This window comes from Lepidochelys olivacea (assembly GCF_965140295.1).
Source record: "Lepidochelys olivacea isolate rLepOli2 genome assembly, chromosome: 4".
In the NCBI taxonomy this organism is placed as follows: Eukaryota; Metazoa; Chordata; order Testudines; family Cheloniidae; genus Lepidochelys; species Lepidochelys olivacea.
The window spans coordinates 122,554,112-122,570,135 of NC_140414.1; the positions used below are offsets into that span (position 1 = coordinate 122,554,112).

The 16,024-nt window shown below is 41.3% G+C and overlaps 1 protein-coding gene across 1 annotated transcript; it reads right to left on the minus strand.

Annotated features, from left to right (window-relative positions):
- Nucleotides 1-498: 498 nt before the first annotated feature.
- On the minus strand, nt 499-16,022 carry LYAR (Ly1 antibody reactive). Its single transcript, XM_084625446.1, has 9 exons — nt 15,890-16,022; nt 13,788-13,977; nt 11,191-11,305; nt 8,918-9,025; nt 5,999-6,082; nt 3,932-4,346; nt 3,535-3,621; nt 1,370-1,455; nt 499-946 (listed from the first exon to the last, which is right to left on the minus strand). Exons 2-9 carry the CDS (start codon nt 13,907-13,909, stop codon nt 812-814), a joined length of 1,152 nt encoding a protein of 383 aa, XP_084481572.1. The 5' UTR covers nt 13,910-13,977; nt 15,890-16,022; the 3' UTR covers nt 499-811.
- Between the last annotated feature and the right edge of the window lie 2 nt (nt 16,023-16,024).

Here is a 16,024-nt window from a genome sequence, read left to right on the forward strand (position 1 = left end):
TAGTATTAATTATTCTAAAAGCACAAACAAGGATAGATAAAATTGGGGAAAATTTCCTCAATTTGATAAATTGGTATTATCAGTATTTATTGTCAAATTCCCAATTGAGGCAATAGCCCACACTTAACAAAAACCACACGCTTTACTTGGCTTCTAACCAAATATTTATAGTAATGAAATATGAACAGCTTTAACTTTGTTTATATAAAGAGGTATGTATTTTCATTTAGTGTTCATTAGGAAATTAAACAAAATGGATAATGACTTGACAGACAAATCTCAATTATTCCTTTTATGCCAAAACAGGATGCTAAAATATTAGCACGTATGATCTGCAGTATACACCATTAGTTTTGGACCAAAACATTTTGCTTCTTATAACACAAAATATTTTCATTATGTGTTCTATTAATCCATCATCAAGTTTGCAGTTGTACTGCTTCCTGCAAAGGTGCAATACAACCTGTGTCTTAATAAAGAAAAGCACACCTGCATAAATTCAGTAACATGAAAGATTTTAATAGAATGGGCAGCAATTTTCCATTGTCTGTTAAAAGTTCTACCAAAAATATATTTTCTGTAAAAACAAAATTTCTGAAAACATATGCAACCATTCCCAAATTTTCAGTTGTACATATCAGTGTAGGGAAGAAAAGGAGTGGGGAATCCAGGAATAGAATTACAGCTAAATTATGCTGTGATACATACTCAGCATCTACTGAAGTCAGTGAAAGCTGCATTTGCGTACATGATAGGAGAATTTGGACAGTCTGCAATTGTAAAACTTGAGCATTATGAAAACACTCGTTTTCTATTTCATGAGTTTAACTTTTTCCTTTAAAACCTTGAATTTGGGATTATTGTTCACTTTCTTATTAAATATAACTAGAAGATCCTCTTGTGATTTATGATGTTCACCAACTACTGCATGATATTGGGCTAAAACCTACACAAAAAGGAAATAAAATAGTTCAAGTTAATAGGAATGATTTCCACCACTTTTTTATGGAAACATTCCACACTAAAATGCACACACGTCTCAATTCAATAACATTGAATAATTAAAATCCAGCAAGAAATCTATTAATACCTACAACTCAAAGCTGAAATTGCAAACTTATGTCCTTAGATCGTGTTTTACTGGATTGGGGGTCTCCAATTTAAAAAAAAAAAAAAAGAATAAACTCCTTAAATCACACATTTTTGAATCTTTATATGATTTACTAATTAACCAGTTCATTCAATGGCATAGGACTATATGCTCAAACTTTGTTTATGTAGGATAGTTGTATATTTTCACATAGTTTTAAAAGAAAACTACTTATTTCACAAACTAAAAGGGGTTTTAAAAATGAAGACTCTACTATACCTTTTTTCTTAGTTTTTTTATTGAAATTTCATTGTTTGGGGCTTGCTTCAGAACAGCTTTGATAGTTCCCTTCCAGTTGAATTTACCTATAATATTGTTAAAAACATAATGGTATTACATATCTTCTATATTTCTAAGTCATCTTTTCATCACATGTTCTAGCTAAAACTAATCACAGAACGATTGTCCAGTTCCGTTATCCTTGCCTTATTATTGCACCTGCAGCACCACCACCACCCTGGCACAAGGATCAAGCAAGTTGTTCCTCAGGTTAGCTACTGTAATGGGGTGTACAGACCCCATGCTGGCCTGGCAACCAAGAAGTTAATGTAGCAATCACCAGCCAGTGCTGATTGGCAGCCTCATAGCAGCTGGGGGAATAAAAGAGCTGAGAAGCAGAGAGGCAAGCAAGCTGGAGAAGGAAAGTCCTGCCTGAAAGCTGGTGTGAAGCCACACAGAGAAGGGATGATGGATACACAGGCTGTAGAAGCCTACAGAACCTAGGGAGGTAGGAAGCTCAGCACAGCAGGAGGAGTTGCCAAGGCCCGATTCCACCGCCTGGTTTAAAGGTCCTGAGCTGGAATGCAGTGGAGTGGGTGGGCCTGGGTTCCCTTACCAGTCCCTCAGAAACTTAACAGCCAAAAGTAGTTTCCAGATCTGCTGAGGACAGGGACCAGTGAACTCTGCCAAGGATAAAGGAGGAAACCCATAAACCCCAGCAGGACTGAAACTAACACCCTTCACAGCCCAGAATGGGCCTACCATACAGACTCAGGCCTTGTCTACACTTTAAATGCTACAGCAGCACAGATGCAGCACTTCAGCATAGCCATTACCTACGCCAATGGGAGGGGGTTCTCCCATCAGCATAGGTATTCCACCTCCCCAAGAGGCAACAGCTAGGTTGACAGAAGAATTTTTGCATTGATCTAGTTCTGTCGACACTGGGGGTTAGGTTGGCTTAACTGTGTCTCTGGGTTGTGGATTTTTCACACCCTGGGCAATGTAGTTAAATCCACTTAATTTTCTAGAGCCAACCAGGCCTTAAGCAAGAGATGCTGACTGACTGCCCCGCCAGACTAAGTGGATTCTGTGCAATGCTTGGTCTGACCAAAGTGGGTGCTGTTGCATTAGCACACCAGCTGAGGAAGGAAGAACAAATGACAAGACACCACCCTGGGAAAGGGAGAAACTGAGCCCTTAAAAATTATTATTATATTGTGCTTTTCATCAGATCTAATTTATCTCAGCTCCTTTGTTGGTTTTTTCCCTTCTTTTTCCAAAAACACAGATGGCAAATTTAACACAATTACTAAATTTGAAAAAACTGTAACCCCAAATTACATGGGCTCAATAAAAGATTCATTATACAGATCCTGGGTGTCAAATACAACTAGTTAAAAATAGCAAAGGCCAATTTGTGACCCAGCTATCATGTCATGTGAAGGACTAAGCAGGTGCAAGACATGCCACCCTCTTACTCCTCTGCGCTGCTATCCATATTGTATGTAGGAACACAAGAGTGAGAACAGCCTATGTGTGTGGGGAGGGTGGGTGGGGGGCGCAGCGCGGGGCAGCTGTTACTCATTCCTAGAAGGTGGGTGGAAGTGGGTGCTGTAGAGAGCGGCCAGTACAGCTGAACCAACAAATCAGGGGAAATAGTCTGCACCAGATATCATCACCTTCACAGAGATTACTTCCCCTGGAGCAAGGTATGAAACAGACTGAGGGCTTATCCTCAATACCGGGGAGATTGCAGCAGCGTCAATTTAGCAGGTCTAGTGAAGACCCATTAAATGGACAGCAGAGTGCTATACGGTGGACTCTGGTGTTCCCCCAGAAGAGTAAGATAGGTCGACCAGAGAGCATCTCCCGTCAATTCAACACAGTGAAGACACTGGGGTAAATCGACATAAGCTGCACCAACTCCAGCTATGTTATTCATGTAGTTGGAATAGCATAACTTAGGTCGACCCACCCCGGTAGTGAAAACAAGCCTTTAGTCACAATCTGGTTCACGGCTTTCTCCTGGGGCAGCCCTTTGCTCAGAGTTTTGGCAAATCAACGTTTTGCCCCAAATGAATAGCAGCACTTAGTTATTTGACTATGAAATCACTCTTACTAAAATATAGATGTCTAAACTTCCACTTTAAGTTTGAAGATACCTTTATCTGCATCCCCAATTTCTTCAGTTTCCATGGTTGCAGATGTTTTTATATATTTCATTCTTTTTGTTGTGGTGTAAGGTTCTTCTAGAGAACGGGGAGATAAGAGATAAATGAGGAAATATTAAAAAATTTAAATTACTAAAAAATGCAATTAAAAAGTTTCTATTCTTGGCATTGGAGTTTGCTGTAATATTTTTCCCGATTTTGAAATAAAAAATAAACCTTGCATCACATTACAATGTTTTTTTTAAGTTGCATTTTAAAAAAAAAAAAAAAAATGTATAAATGATAGGTGTCGTAAAGATTCTACCAAAGCAGGTTACTGAATTTTCAAGATGCCAAGAAGAAAACAGCCTTTCCTAAAAACTGCATGGAATGTGAGCTAGATATATACCTTCTGGATGTTTACGTTTGTGTTTCTTTATATTTGTTTGTTTTTCTTCATTATGATTGCCATTTCCATTTATTTCCAGCTGAGCTGTATTATTTCTCTCATGCTTTTTCTTCTTCCTTTCTGCATTACTACTTTTGGAAGTTTCCTCATTTTCGTTCTCAGTACCTTCCTTTTCTTTCTTAGGCTTTTTGCCTTTTTTATTTTCCGGGTTATCTTGTTGGCTTTCTACTTTCACTTCTTTTTTCTTTGTCTTTTTGTTCTTTTGTCTTTCTTTTAGTTCTCTTTTATTCTTTTTCTTCTCAAGTTTATCAGCTGTCATTTCATTTTTTTCTGTAGACAATGGGTTTACTTCACTTTTTACAGGCTGGCTTCCTACTTTCTGCAATGGTTTCTCTAGTTCTTTTTTGCTTGGCCCCTTTTGTTAAAAGAAAATACTGTAATAAAAATGTCTTCCACATACTACTTTTGGTAATGCCACCCAGATCTACTGCATTATTGGGGAAGGGGCAGGGTGGGGGGGAAGAAGAGAAGGGGGAGATGTTATGCTCTGAATAAAAAAAACAAAACAAAAAACCATACACACCATGATCAATTATTGAGGAATAGCATTACTTGCTGGAGATAATGCATCTCAGTTGAAGATGAAAGGACATGCCTTACTCTAACTGTCCCATCTGAGATGTTAAAATTTACAACACATACATGCTTGTCATTTGTTATTCCACTTAATTTTGTTTTTAGAAGAATGAAGTGGGCATTTGCAATATATATTAGTTTATTCATTATTTTAGAAGTTCCAACATGATAAACTTAATTTCAGTGCAATAGCAACATTTCTAGGCAGATGGGAGTGCTCTGAAGCGGAGGCAAGCAGTAACAGGGAACTAGGCAAGTCTAGGCAGAGGGTAGTTCCTAAATTAAAATATAATAGTGAACAGGTTAACGTACTTCTCTATGAGAGACAGAAGGTGTTGGCAACAGCTAAGCAAAATCAGAATATTAAAACAAACTGGGAGCATCCAGCTCACATAGATAAAAGTTTTTAAAAAAAAATTGTTGAAAGTTGCTGGTTACAATTCCATAAGCAAGACAGAGTTCCATTTTGTACTTAAAGCATGGATTCACCATTGCGTTTTGCATGAAAACACAAGCACATACTCTCCAAACTTAAAACATTTACACTTCGAGTAACAAAACTTACTACTGCCCTGCAGTGAGGCCACAAAGGGGGAAAAAAAACAAACAAACGGAATAGCTGGGACCACAAACAGTAAAAATACCTTAATCATACTTGACAATTATTGTAGGACATCACTACAGGGCAGAGTTAGAGTTGCTTGGTTGTCTTAACTTATCCAAACATATTAAGAAATGCTAAGTTAAGTGTAACCTTAACTCTGAATTTCCTAGGTTTAGAACACTTGACAGGGGGACAGTTGAGACACACCTTTGATGTTTTACCCTTACAGTATTGATATACTTAACCTTAAATTCATCTTAATGAAGCTGTGTGTCTGGGAACAGAATTATTAATCTTAAAATGCATTAGATAACATTTATATTTAATAAAGCTATTTTTCAATAGAAAAATCCAATTTTAAAGTTGCACTTATAAAATGAGTTAATAAAACACTCCAATGGGTGGATAATGAGACAATATACATACTTTTTGGTTACAATGGAAAAAATATTCAAAAATATAATTGGACACAGATGTCGGATTGGGGCAGCAATGATCAGAAAGTGGATTTTCTGTTCCTTACTAGAAAAAGCAGTCTGGGATAAGAAGTTTACACATAACCTTCCTACCACCACGATGCTGTCACTGCCTATAGCTTACCTTCATAGGTTGTTGTGAATACCCCAGCTATGCTGCATCAGCAATACATTCTGCCATAGATTAGCAAGAATTTGGTCTCATGTACTCTCCATTTGTCTTTGGACACCAGCAATGACCCTTCCCTAATATATAGTACTCAGTGACCGCAATAGGAGTCTTGAAAGTCTCCACCCTGTTGCCCTATTGTTGTATTTGTACTGAAAGATTGTGGCTTTGATTAGACTTACGTTGCTGGTTGCTTCAGAAAAGATCTCCCACACCTGGTCCAGGAGAGCACTATTGTCAACATTCAAGCTGTTCAGCATCCAATTCTGTGCAGAAAAAGAAATGAGAAGTGACAAGCATTCAATTTTAACTTTTTAACCATATGTAGGATAAGTATAAAATTAAAGAATTAAAATTAACTTAAGTTTGGTTAGGAAATGTGTGGGTGTTGTAAAGAAAGGCCATGACTAGCAAGTTAGAAGAAAGGCTTTCAAAATAATGAGTTATAAGGCCAAAAGGAATAAAGTAGGGAGAATGTATGGTTCAAAGAATAACTAATGGGATAAGTGAAAAGAAGGCCCCTGATTGATATAGGTGACTGCAGATTTTTTTTAAAAAAAAAATCTTAAAGTGATCCAACATGGCCCTTCCCCAACCCACACACCAGTGTGAATCCAGGTGCAATGAGAAAAACTGTTGGACAGCTAGGAGCGGAAGAAAGGCCTTGGGAAGAAAGGAAGTTGTAAACCTTGTCTGGATTAAGACTAGAAATGTGTGAATTGTCTCCAATTGGTTTTTAGCTGAAGTCAGTAAATGGCAATGACATTTGTAAAGGGTATAAAGAAAGTCAACTCTTTAAGGGTTCATTGCTAATACCTGCCTGACCATGCTGGAGTTGACCAATATGGGTTTGAGCACCTTGGGGTTTAGCCCATTTGTAAGTATCTTGATCAAATGCTTATAAATGTTTTGTTACTATTTGGATGTAGCAAATGGTCTGTTATTTAGGCTTTTTAGGCATGTTTGGAGCAACTGCATAAAGTACTATTTTGCCTTTGGATTTAATAAAAGAATTTATGGTTAAATTGGTGTCTGGTGATTTCCCATACAGTAACTCCTCACTTAACGTCCTCCCGCTTAACCTAGTTTCAAAGTTACGTCGCTGCTCAATTAGGGAACAGGTTCGTTTAAAGTTGTGCAATGCTCCCTTTTAACGTTCTTTGGCTGCCTGCTCTGTCCACTGCTTGTAAGATTTTGTGGAAGAGCAGCAACTTTACAAGGGAGCATTGCACAAGTTACTCTTCTCCGCCTCCCTCCCAGCGCTTCCCCCACCGCCAAACAGCTGTTTGGCGGTGCTTAGGACTTTCTGGGAGGGAGGGGTAGGAAGGAGTGGGGATGCAGTGTGCTCTGGAGCAGAGGTCGGAAGACTTGGGCCTGGAGTGGAGTGGGGACGGGAAGAGGCGGGCCTGGAGCATCCCCCAGCAAAGTTGGAGCCTGTTCTTCTCTGGGTAAGCTGCCACTGCTGCTGCAAAGGTGCTTCCTAGCGTCCTTGCCTGCAGTGGGCTGTGCCTGTGTGGGGTAAGCCAGGAGCACTTCCCAACCACTGTACAGTATATCATGCCTTGTGTCTGCCCCCCCCCCCCAAATGTCCTTGGAACCTAACCCCCTGCATTTACATTAAATCTTATGGGAAAACTGGATTCGTTTAACATCATTACACTTAAAGTTGCATTTTTTAGGAACATAACCACAACGTTAAGTGAGGAGTTACTGTATTAATAATTTCAAATTTAATAATTTCAACACCATATGACCACAAACTGATGAATTCTAGGAGTCAGCTGTTACAGTGGTCAGCAGGCTAAAAGGTTCATTCTCACCTTTGTGCTACTGCTTTAATTTTGCATATTATTTGCATCTATTATAATATGCCACATGCCAGCCATGCCTCTAACTGAGCACATCAATAGCTGCCCAAAATTCTTTTCCAAGTCATGAATTAGTTCCAGTCTTCTGAGTAGGAACTGCCAATTGTGCTAACATCCCCTTAAACCCTGTAATTGTTTATTAAGTAAGAGATAACATTCAGGCTCACTGAAGCCATTTGAAATATGGGACAAATGAGCACACTTCAAGGTCATTTCCTTAGTTTGCACAGATTATTAAAATGCAAATAAGCTTCACATGTATCTGTTTAGAAAATTGTTGGAGCTGTTTCAGGAGTTCCTGCTGCAGAGGAAAGTGCAGCAGCAAATTTATTTTGATATGAGAAATCAGCAGAAGCAGGGTTTTTTGGTTAAAAAAAAAAGATGGCTTTAATGGTGTGGCCAAAAAGTGGCCTCATTGCAATGTACTATTTCAGTAGTCCTTTCTTGGAACAAATGAAGTGACACTGCATTGTTTAAGTTTTTGATCGCTATAGCTTTGGTATATTACATTGCAGTGTTTCCAGGCAATACTATTCAATTCACCTGAAATCATTAATTCCTCAGAAAGCTACTCAAATGTTCACCTCTTCTGCAATCGTTCAAGAAGTTTCACCACAGCTTCTGTTTCCTGAACATATGTATTGTCCATTATCAGCCACACAAACTGAGACATGGAGTAGGAGAAACATGCTCACTTATCCCAGACATGTCTGCTATTCTTTGTGGACGCTATATAAAATGTGTGAAACCTGGCATAGTTATCTAGTGGCAGCTCCATAAGGGTCATCTGGAGGAATATAAGTTAGAGCCCTGAACAGCAGTGAGTTTCTGGCAGGAACAATGTCTAGCAGAAAGTTCACTACAATTTTTTGAGGTGTGTTTGCGGATGTGGAAGTTGGCAGAAACAGCAAATGGAGAAATATTAAAGTGTGTGGTTTGAGGGGACACAGACTTACAGAGGGGGAATTTGCACTTGCAGGCCTCCAAACCCAACAATTTCTCCAACATGTAATTTTTATCTAAATTATTATTAAACAGAAGGCCTTTCATCCAAAGATCAATGCTCTATTAATTAAGTCTCAGACAGACAGTTATTCTTCCCCACCTGCCAATTATACAGATGTACAGACAGGTTAAGCAACTTGTCTCAGGTAACACAAGTTAGTGGCACATATGACCATATAATCCATTTGTCTTCATTTCAAATCTACTACTGTCCCATTAAAATCATACCTGAAATTTGACCTTTTTTCTTGGAATATTATCATAGGTGTGCATTTGCTCTAAGATGTTTCTCACTTTGGGGCTAATGTTTGGCTTCTTCAATACTTCATGAATCTTCTGCAAGAAAGAAGCCGAATAACTTGTCAAAGGAGCACGGAGTTAACTAGCAAAGTCAGATGCAAGGTAAGATCAGAAATACAGAGTACCTTGAATAAATAACATCTGCAAAACATTTAGCGTATAGTCTACTATTTGCCATCTTTATATTAGACAAATTATACAGTCAATTCTGAAAGTGCTATAGTACTACAAAAAGTGCACGAGGAATACCAATTGAGTTTTTTGTTCTAAAAAACACGGTGGGGGTGGGGGAGGGAAGAGAGGGGAAAAAAAAATCACAGAAAGTGATATGAATCATTTACATACTTTACAGCTAAGCTGAAACACAACTGATGCACTAAGTTTGAAAATTGAAATTAAGGTATTCCACTACTTATATACTAAATGGACACACTATATAGCTCATCTTCGCTTTCAGATCATGCACTGGTGAGAGAGAAAAGTCAGCTCAGCTATCATCTCAAATTTAAAATATCTAAAAGTAGGACAAGTAGCATAACACCAAAGAACTTTGTTACACTAAAGTTTGGTTATACCCTGCGAGTTGTACTAGAAGAGAATGCTAGCTGGTTGTCTCTTCATAAAGCACTCCAGAATTTCACGGCCTCTTAAAAGAAGGGGAGTAATCGTTTTTTAATTTGGAAACCCAGTGTGCAGGTTTGTCAAAGCATAACCAAGAGACACTAGACTGCTCATGGGTTCTTCCCCAAAGGTTTTGTGCATCTCTCGGGACCACCAGATAAACAGGGAGGCACTGTAAAGCTATGCTACTTTTTTGTAACTTAAACAGTAAGTACATTGTACAATCTAGTGCCTATCTTCACACTACCATCCACTACTGAATTCAGGCCCTGTTCTAGCTATTCACTCAAATACTAAAATAACTTCAATGATATCTGTAATCCCATTTACTTGAATGGGATTACATAAATACTTAAGTTAGGTACTGGTTTCAGTGCTCTGCAGGATAGTGGTTTTAAGGCTTGTCTACACAAACACTTAACTTGCAACAAGCTAGGGTGTGAATGTACCCTGCCACATACTAAGTACCTGCTCACAGTTTCTTAGTGTGCTTTGATCTACTTCTGTTGCAAAGCAGGGGAGACCAGAACATACTAAGGAACTGTTAGTACATGTCAGCACGGTCCACACAAGTACTTAGCCTATGTGACGTCTACATTGTAGAAGGCTGTGTGCTTCCTCAGAGTGGAAAAAGAGCGGTGTGGCCACTCTGGGAAGGGCAGCAGCTCAGGCTAGCTGCCTGAGTATATACCTAACAGGTCAGGTGTAATTGTACTTGGGTAGCTAGCCTGAACTGCTGCAGCCATGCTGCTGTTTTTAGCATGCTAGCTCAAGTAGAGTTAGTGCACACATTCATCTGCCCCTGCTGGGAAGTATACTCCCAGGTGCAACGTAGACATAACCTGCTGTGCGCTAAGGGTACTGTTGAGTTGATTCACACTTCGCATTGCTGAGAATTAAATGTTCTCATAGACAAGCCCTTAGTTTACAGTTGATAATTTTTGAAGTAATTCAAGTGACTACTGTCAATGATGTTGCTATAGAGGTGGAAGAAACAAGGTTACAAATCCAGTTCAAGACCTGTATTACTGATTACAATACAGTCTCAATTATGAGACAGACAATGGGATTATTTACATAAATACTTACAATTCTCTACTTCATACATTCATTCAAGGCTGAGATAAAGAGATCTCTAAAACCCTCTTAGAAACCTCAAGAATCCTCTCACCAATTTTTGGTTGTCACTTTCTCCTTTTCCTCAATGTACAGCAACCACCCCACTAGAGAAATAATCAAATTCAGCTCCCTAAAAAGCAAGCAGGGTCACAATAGATAGACATACTCCCTGCAGGGGAAGAGCATGTTAACATTTACAGTGTCCAGCACAGGAGCAAGGACAGCACCTGAAGTTCTGATGCTCAGCTGGTGAGATGCATTAACGTTAGAGTGTCAGGCTTGTCTGCTCTTCTCCTCATTTAAGGCCATTTTTTCCAGAACATGCATTGCTATTTAAAATAAAGCATCTGTACATTTATTTTCCCAATATGAATTCATATTTTTTAGTATACAAAGTTTTCTGCAATGAAGTTGAGTTATCAGAAAGAAAACATTAATACAATATTTTTTTAAATTATTACCTGGATCCACTCCTGTTGTTTAACATCTCCTTTGTTAGTTTTGGCTTCATAACCCTTGCCACCATATTTCTGATCTTCACTTATACATTTCACATGGCTCTTATAATCATCACCCCTTAAATATTAATAAGCCACACTTAAAATCAGTAAACAGTGTTCCTTTTCAATTAACAAAACTTAACACGTCACAGTCAGTCTCTCAAACAAGGCAACCTTCATAAGCAGCGAAACTTGAGTTGTAATTGTACAATACAAATTTAGCTTCCAATACTATTAATGCTTACACATGTGTACACGTCTGCCTGTGTTAGTGGCCCCATTGAAGTCAGTGGAACTATTCACATGAGTGAAGTAAAGTACATGTATATTTGAGGATTGCTTGAATTCCTGCCAGTCTAGAGCTTGATAAATATCACTTGACTTCAATGGATGTTAAGATTTGCAAAGAATGAAGAATTAGGTCTTTAATAAATATAAACGTATAAAGTAGTATACATCTCTAATTACATATAGAATTGTTATATTTAACATTTCCCTATGCTCATATTGTGGAAAAGCTATATTTTTCTGCTCTTCGGCAGAGTTTAAAAACCATTTAGAGAGCACCACTCACTGCTCAAATCTAAGGAGCCTATATGGCTCCCATTACCATAGCATCTGAGTGCCTCACAATCTTTAACACTCTTGTGAGGTTGTGATATATTATTTAATCCTTGTTTTACAGATTGGGAACTGAGACAGGCTAAGTGACTTGGCCAAGTTTACACAGGAAGTCTGTGGAGGAGCAAGGGAGACTTGGCTTCAGTTCACATTCTAGGTTAATGCCCTAACCATTGGACCATTCTTCCCCCTTCAGCAAAGTGGAATGGGGCCTGAATTCTGTAGCAGCTACTAGTGCTAAAATGGGAAAACAGATTAAAAACACTTCTAAAGAAACTGGTTCCTGGACTTCGGAATTGTTTACCAAGTTCTGTCTAAGGACATTTTTCTGATCAAGTTATTGATAACTGAAAAATAGGGCTGATAATGGAAATGCTAATCCTACCACTAGTGAGCCTACTGGTCTGTACCTACAATTTTATTTCCTGTTAATTTAGATAAAATTTCTACTTTTGCATTTGGAAAGTTAGACTGTAGTGGGGATTTTTGAAGAATCTGGGTACTTACAGGGAGAGCTGCTGCAATTTTGGTAAAAAGTATTCCAGTCACACTGATTCTGCAGCAATCAGCAACGTTTTTGCCATAATCAAAAGCTCAAAGTACCATAATTCATAGCTACAAAGAGTAACCATGGTAACTTTGATGTTTGTAGCATATAATAGGGATTGAAAAGTTTTAATGTGCACCTACATGCCGTAACACTTAAATTACTAACAAAAGAATACCAAAGATGAGGGAGCAACATAACAACTAACCCACTTCAACCTGCAGAGAAGTGCAGAATGCTATTCTCTCCCTTCCAAGCCTTAATTTTTGGGCCCTCTTACCCCACAATTAGAACCAATGACTGCCCCTGTTGTTTATATGTTTTTAGCATAATTTCTTGTCAGTTTCATGGCTGTATTTAAGGCTCTGAATAGAAACTGTGAAATTAATCTTCTCACTCTGCTACTACTTTGGAGAATCTATGCAGTAGAACCACTGGAATGGTTTACCACAGTGGTTTTCAAACTTTGTTTCTGGCAATCCAGTGGAAGAAAATTGTTGATGCCCGTGACCCAGCGGAGCTGGAGATGAGGGGTTTGAAGTGTGGAGGGGGCTCAGGGCTGGGGCAGAGGGTTGGGGTGCACAGTGGGACCAGGGGTTTGGTGTGCAGGAGAGGGCTCCAGGTTGCAGGGGCTCAGGGCTGGGGCAGTGGGTTGGAGTGCAGGAGGGGGTCAGGGCTCTGGGTGCTGGTTCTGGGGTGTGGCCAGGGATGAGGGGTTTGGAGTGCAGGAGGGGGCTTCTGGTTTGGGGGGCTCAGAGCTGAGCCAGGGGATTGGGGCACAGGCTTACCTTAGGCAGCTACCAGTCAGCGGCACAGTAGGGTTCCTGCCTGTCCTGGCACCGTGGACTGCACTGCACCCCGGAAGCAGCCAGCAGCAGGTCCTGCTCCTAGGTAGAGGTGTGCAAGCGGCTCCGCACAGCTCTCACCTCAGGCACCGCCCTTGGTCAATGGGAGTGCAGAGCCAGTGCGGCGGGGGACAGCGCATGGATCCCCATGCCCCCCACCTAGGAGCTGGACCTGCTGCTGGCCACTTACGGGGCACAGTGCAGTGTCCGAACAGGTATGAACTAGCCTGCCTTAGCTGGACAGCACCGCCGATGGGACTTTTAACCGCCTGGTTAGCAATGCTGACCAGAGCCGCTGCAACCCAGTACTAGGTAGCAACTCGCAGTTTGAAAACCACTAGTCTACCAACTGCCAACTCAGGACAGCACATGTTTTGGTTCACACTTAAAGGGTATTTGCGCAACGTTACAGCTAGAGTTGTTGGTTTGGGGTTTTTTTTTGGTTTTAAATGAAACCCTGAATACCTCACAAAATAATTTAACTCCAACATATCCTAGGAACCTTTTCTATGGTCACTGCTGATTGTGCAAGATCATTAACATACCAAAAATCTTTGCCACAATCCATGCAAGAAAGGCACTGGCAGTTTCTGCAAATGTTTACATGTTTTTCAACTTGTCCTTTCTTCACAGACTCTCCACATGCACTGCAGGTAAAAACCACCATTTTGATGAAGTGATCAAAATAGTTTCTTCTCAAAGGTGCTTACAACTGCTTCTTTTTCAAATTGAAATCTACAAAAAAAATGCAATTCATATCATAACTCTGAAAAAGCATGAGAATTATATTTAAGAAAAACATAAGCAACCCACACAAATTAAGTGCACGTGGCTCAATCTACCAACAGCAAATCTGTCAGACTTAAATGTGAATAAGATTCACACGTTAATTGCGCTTTTATGTAACATTCATTTTTAATTGCAAAAATATTTCTTTGTATATACAACTCAAATAATTATTCTGATGTTTTTCAGTTGAAAACTGCACGTCACAAACTCAGACTACCTCAGATTCCTGCCTTTCCTTCTCTCCTCACATTAAAGTGCTTGCCAAATCTTGCTGTTCTCTCTTTGTAAGATTTCTGAAATATGCCCTTCCTCTTTGTCTCTGCTGCTAAAATCCTGGTTCAGACACCATGGTATTGTCTCACATCTGAATTAATTTAACCTCCCCTATTCCGAACTGTGGAAAGTCATGGACTCTAATCTATGCAACTTTGTACTGATAAAAACCATCTTCTCCTAGCATTTTGACTACATCATGACTTTCTGCTGTTATCACCATTTCCCGGTCACATTTTGCATAAAGATCAAAGTCTTTTCACTCAAAATTTAAGGCTTTATCCCTCTGCCTTGACCATCCCTTGCTCTCCACCTCACTTTTCTCATTTTAGTTCTCCTCCCAGTCTTGCCTTCATGCCTTTTTTAAAATTCGCTCCCATATTTGGCTCTCTCAAAGGGGTATCTCATGCCAGGCATCCTTGGTCTTCTTCAGATCCCTTTTGTAGAACCCATTTCTTTCATTTAGGGCATGTCTACGCCACAGCAGCACAGCTACAGTGCTGTGGTGTTGATGCTTCCTACATTGGCACAAAGGGTTTTTCAGTGTAGTTAAGAAGAATTCTGTTGACCTAAATTCTTCTACACTGGAGGTTAGGTTGACCTACTACAGCTTTCAGGGCACAAAAATGATCACACCTTGAGGGCAGGTGGCGTGCACTAGTCTAAATCAATATAATTTAGACCGATTCAGGGCTGGTCTACATTGGCAATGCTAAAGCACTACCACGCTTTAAAAAAAAAAAAAAACGCCTCCACGAGGGAGCATAGCTACCAGCGCTGTCTACACTGGCGCTTTGCAGCGCTGAAACTTGCTGCGCTCATGGGGGTGTTTTTTCCACACCTCCGAGCAAGAACGTTGCAGCACTGTAAACTGCAAGTTTAGACGTCCTCTGCAGTGTGAGGAGCCCCCCCAGCGGTGCAAGAGTCACACTGTCCACACCCCCGCTAGGCTGGCAGGAGACACTCTCCCATCCATGTACCTTCCGCTTCTTGCGGAGGTGGAGTAGTTACGCTGCGGGAAGAACTCTCTCCTATCGGTATATCGCGTCTTCACCAGATAGGCTGCTGCGCCGACATAGCTCTGTAGGGCAGACTTGCGAGGGAGCTAGGCCACCCTGTTTCAAGCCTACCCCAGGCTTGAGCATTACCGCCGGCGATCCACCCCCGGCCGCAAGCTAGGCTGCGCTCACCTCGCAGCGACAGCGCGACCACGACCGGTCCCGCCTCCATCGTACAGCGCAGGAAGGCGAGGAGTGGATGGGTCACGGCCCACGTGGCCCACCGGCGTGAACGCCGGGCCGATCCCCGCGGGGCCCCCGGCAGAGCGCGCGCCTCCCAGACCCTGCCATTGTTTCCCCCTCCCCGAGGGGCTCGTGCCGCCAGCGCGCGGCTCGCCACAGACCCCGCCACACCCCCTCACAGCCGGGGCTCGGCCTGCTCCAGCCGGCTTCCATGCGGGGGAGGCCCCAGCCTGACGCGGAGCTCGCAGCTGCTTCCCATGCCCGGCAAGCGCCCCTCAGACCGCGGCCGAGGCGCCTGAGGCGCTCCGAACCGCGCAGGCCGAGGCGAGTCCCCCTCCACTCACTTTAAATGCTGCGCCACCGCCTCCAACGGCCAATCCCGCACCCGGCACGTGCTGCGGCTACCACCTCGCCTCCCCCCAACTCGGCCGCCACTGAGCAAGAGGTACGGCCGCGCCCCAACTGCGCCTGCGCTCCGG